Source organism: Dendrobium catenatum, unplaced genomic scaffold (assembly GCF_001605985.2).
Source record: "Dendrobium catenatum unplaced genomic scaffold, ASM160598v2 fragScaff_scaffold_156, whole genome shotgun sequence".
Lineage (NCBI taxonomy): Eukaryota > Viridiplantae > Streptophyta > Magnoliopsida > Asparagales > Orchidaceae > Dendrobium > Dendrobium catenatum.
In genome coordinates, this window is record NW_021318618.1 from 1,791,483 (window position 1) to 1,795,501 (window position 4,019).

General features: G+C 41.4%; 1 protein-coding gene across 1 annotated transcript; it reads right to left on the reverse strand.

Moving 5' to 3' along the window:
* Nucleotides 1-2,966: 2,966 nt before the first annotated feature.
* On the reverse strand, nucleotides 2,967-3,572 carry LOC110094070 (basic leucine zipper 43). The gene has a single exon (XM_020819215.2). The coding sequence runs from the start codon at nucleotides 3,460-3,462 to the stop codon at nucleotides 2,983-2,985; it is 480 nt and encodes a 159-aa protein (XP_020674874.1). The 5' UTR covers nucleotides 3,463-3,572; the 3' UTR covers nucleotides 2,967-2,982.
* Nucleotides 3,573-4,019: the final 447 nt, after the last annotated feature.

Sequence of the window (4,019 nt, forward strand, 5' to 3'; positions counted from 1 at the left end):
GCTTCCGTCTCCCTGAAAGTAGTGGCATTTGCGGTTTTACCAGCAAAGGCTATTCCTTCATTACAATCCCAAGTATCGTTGCTTTTGTTCTTGGAAAATTAGAGAAAATACTCTGTTTATGAGGGGAATGGATTCCACGAGAAGAATTTGTCCCTTTAAGTGGTGTGAAGCAGTAGTTAAGTATAACATATTTTGTTAGGTGATACAAATTGGTGCAGCCTCTGCATGAACAGATATTCCTATAATTGTTCAGTTAGTCTGAAAGAGTTCTTAATTTGGTGAAAAACAAAGCGATGGAGAAATGTTCTTATTTGAGGGTGATCAGCTCGTGGCGAAGTTGAAATCTAACTTCCATTAGTCTGTTTAAAATGGTCCTTAAGATCGTTTTAGATCTCTTGTGTGGTGTCAGAATATATGATGCTAGCAAAGATTTCTTTGGATACAGAGTTGAGTATCCACAAGATCACAGCATTGTCATTTCGGATCCAAGAATTACCGAGGTTGGAGTCTTTACGTTACCTTACTAAATGTAACTATGTGTTGGGAGATGTGGAGTAAACATCATAATGATGAAACAAGGAAAACAGTAAAAGCAGTGGAAAATTAAATGTTATCAGGATTTAATGTGGAAAAACTCAAAATAAGGGAAAAATTTTCGGAGCCACACCACACCAAGAAATCCACTATGAAAATTAGGAGAAATAAGTATATATCCCTCTTCTCTCACTCTCCCTTGTTTTTCTTCTCACATGCACCACTCTTAATTTCTACACACTCAAAATATAAGAGAAAGCCAAGTAAAATAGCGTCAAGGGACACAAGCTTTAAGAAAAACGAGAAAGAAAATCATCCAGTCCGTCTCACAGTGTTGCGGTGTCAGTTTGGTACGCTGCGGCGCTCAAGCCTTTGTCTTGCACCGCTACAGTGCCGTATCTATACCGTTGCAGCGCTATGCTCTTTGTCGTTCATCGCTAGGGCGCTCGGGTATGCAGCACCAGGGTCTTGTACAAGGAAAAAAATTTATGTTGCAAAGCACCCAAACTAGGGGTGTAAATTTGTGACACGACCCGAAACCCGGGACCCGACCCGAAAAAATTCGGGTTCGGGTTGAACAAACCAACTCGTTTCAAAAATCGGGTCGGGTTCAGGTTGATCCGGCAACCCGAAAATCCTCTGCCCGCGTCTGCTGCCCGCCCTACCCGAAGTGTCGAGTGCCCGCCTTCTCGGTTTCCCACGTTGTCCGAAGCGTCGAGTCGCAGTCACAATCACCAGTCTCTTCGCGTGCACTGTGTCGAGTCATGTCTGGCAGTCTGGCGCTGCGTCGCTTGGTTCGATTCGCGAGTCAGGAGTCTCGACGTAAGTGTGCTGCCGCCTGCCGCTGCTGTCGCGCCGCCGGGACTGGAACTAGAAGTAGCGACTGGAACCCGCGCCTTTGAGATTTATTTTCAAAATTCCATGTCGGGCCGTGTTGATCCGAACCTGATCCTGGTCGAGTTCGGGTCCAGAGAATTGACCCAAAACCTATTTCGGGTCGTGTTCCTGTCGGGTCAGATACAGCTGGGTCAAATTCGTGTCTGACCCGAACACGATCCATAGACACGAATTGACAGCCCTAACCCAAACCCAAGCAGGGGGTAACTCTCGTCAAATAAATTATTGACACATATAGGATTCAAGAGTTGGCTCCTATGATGTATTACTTTGTCATGTATGATACTTAGTTCACATCTTCTAGCATGTGTATTGCTCTAATATCATTCGTAACAATTCAAATTTTTAATTATCAATATCTTATCCGCCTTGACCCAACAACTCACAGTTTTGTCCAATTGATGTAGCTTCCCAGTACCTCACTCAACCCAAGAGTATTCCTATATGAGCAACCTTAACTTTAAAATTTTCAATAAAAATCAAACCATTACGTTAGAAGGTGCCTCGATATTTAAGAGTTTAATTTTACTTTTTTTTAGAGGCTTTACAGTAAAAACCATAACGAAGAAGAAAGCCCACCTAGTTTGGCGCTGATGCAGCAACGCCATTAATGACACTTTGATACTATATTAAAGGAGATGGTGATGTATTTGCTTTGAAAGCTAACGAAGTCGACAACCAAAGCAAGTTAACAGCCAAGGCCAGATATGCTATTAGCAAGGATAGCTTACAAAGAAGATGCTCACTTATGGCATACCCCTAACAACTTAATAAGAGTAGCTCACAGCTATGCCGCCATAACTTTTGAGTATAAAAATTAAAATTATTATACTAGAAAGTAACTTTAAGTAGTAGTAAAAAAGTCGTTCCAAACGAAAGCGTTAATCTTCATTAGCGGCAGCTTTTTTACTACTTTCTAAAACAGTTTTTTAATATAGATAGGTGATTGCTTGTGAGATTTCGGTTGGGATTAATAAGCTTAAATTGTGAAGATTATCATTGCCAAAAACTAATAACCCGAATCATCATCGGCCACACTAGAAAAAGCAAGATGAGCATTACTGTATTCCTTGTTCTAGTGGAGAGCTTTTTCATTTACTTTTCCTCTTGTAGCTACCAATCAAAGTTACCCAGTCCTTGCCACTACTTTTTTCTTTTGCTAATTTCTTCCAAACACCTAAAATTAAACTTGTTTGTTTGTTGCTTTATGTAGTTTTCCGCTTAAAAAATATTATTCATTTTTTTGGATAATTTATTGCATGTGTAATAATTACTTAATTTTACTCTATATTAGTCAATCATTTTTCATTAAAAAATAAAATAAATTACATAGGATAAATATATTGAATGCGGCTCTACTTATAATTATTCCTCTCTTATTATTAATAGATCCGATTTATTTAATTACAAAGAAAACCACTCACCATATGCCTCATTTTTTTTTTTTTGCATATTTTTCTCATGCTTCATTGATCACCATTCAGTGGAAACTTGTTGATGAGCAAAGGTAAATTAAAAAAAAAAAAAAGATATATATAGAAACGGTGCTCCTTAAGAACATGGGCTGTTGGGCTTGGTTCTAAGGTGGGCTGGGCTGGGCTCATCGCAATGTTCTGCTTGCAGAGTCCTTAGCCTCTTTTGCAGCGCAGTGGCCTCCTCACCGAGCCTGTGGTTCTCATCGAGGATATCTTCCTGATCTCTCATTACCTTGTTGAGTTCATCGAGAAGCTGACGGTTGGCGGAGCGGAGGCGACCGACCTGCCCCGCCAGCTCGTCCAGCTGCCTCTGCTTTCGCATCCTCGACCGCCTCGCCGACTCCCGGTTCGATATCATCCGCCGCCGCCGCCGCTCGTCGGCGGGACTGGGCTGACGATCCTCACTCTCCTCAGGTGTAGAGATGACCGGCCAGATGTCGTGGGCCTGATGGGCTATGGAATAAGTATCAAAAAGCCCGCCAAAGCTGAAAGCTGGGATGATGCTCTGGGCTGTAGGGAAGTGGAAGTGGATTCCGGCGACTTCTCCGGGATACATGGCCGGAGTCCGGCGAAGTGTTGGCGAGGGAGTTGTAGGAAATGAAGGAGGGAAGAACGGGGGGAAGGAGGCAGGTTTTATAGGTCGAAGGGGAGAAAGGAGAAAGGAGAAAGGAGAAAGGCCCACTTATGAAGGAGGAACAGTTTCCCCAAACTTGTTCACAGATAGCAACCGGCATTCCAAGTCCGGATGAGGTCATCAAGTTTTGGACTTGTGGATAGAATTACATGGCATGGTCCCATCGCTGAGCATGATGGCTTTTACATGTTATGTATGTTGTGTTCCAGCTATTTGTATTAAACATACAACTCATCAAAGAGTTGTCAATCTCCTTTTACATCTATGTATACATTTATGTATGTATGTATGTACATCAAAGCATAGGATTAATTGATGATTGCACTCAAAAATCAAAATTTGATAGGTAATTTGTTTGAAAAAGATTTTATTTCATGAGGATTGATTTGCTTGAAATTAGTTTAATTTAATTCAAAATTAATTATATCCATAGATGGGAAATAGAAACATCAAATAGGTAGTGGTGGTAGTAGACAAAT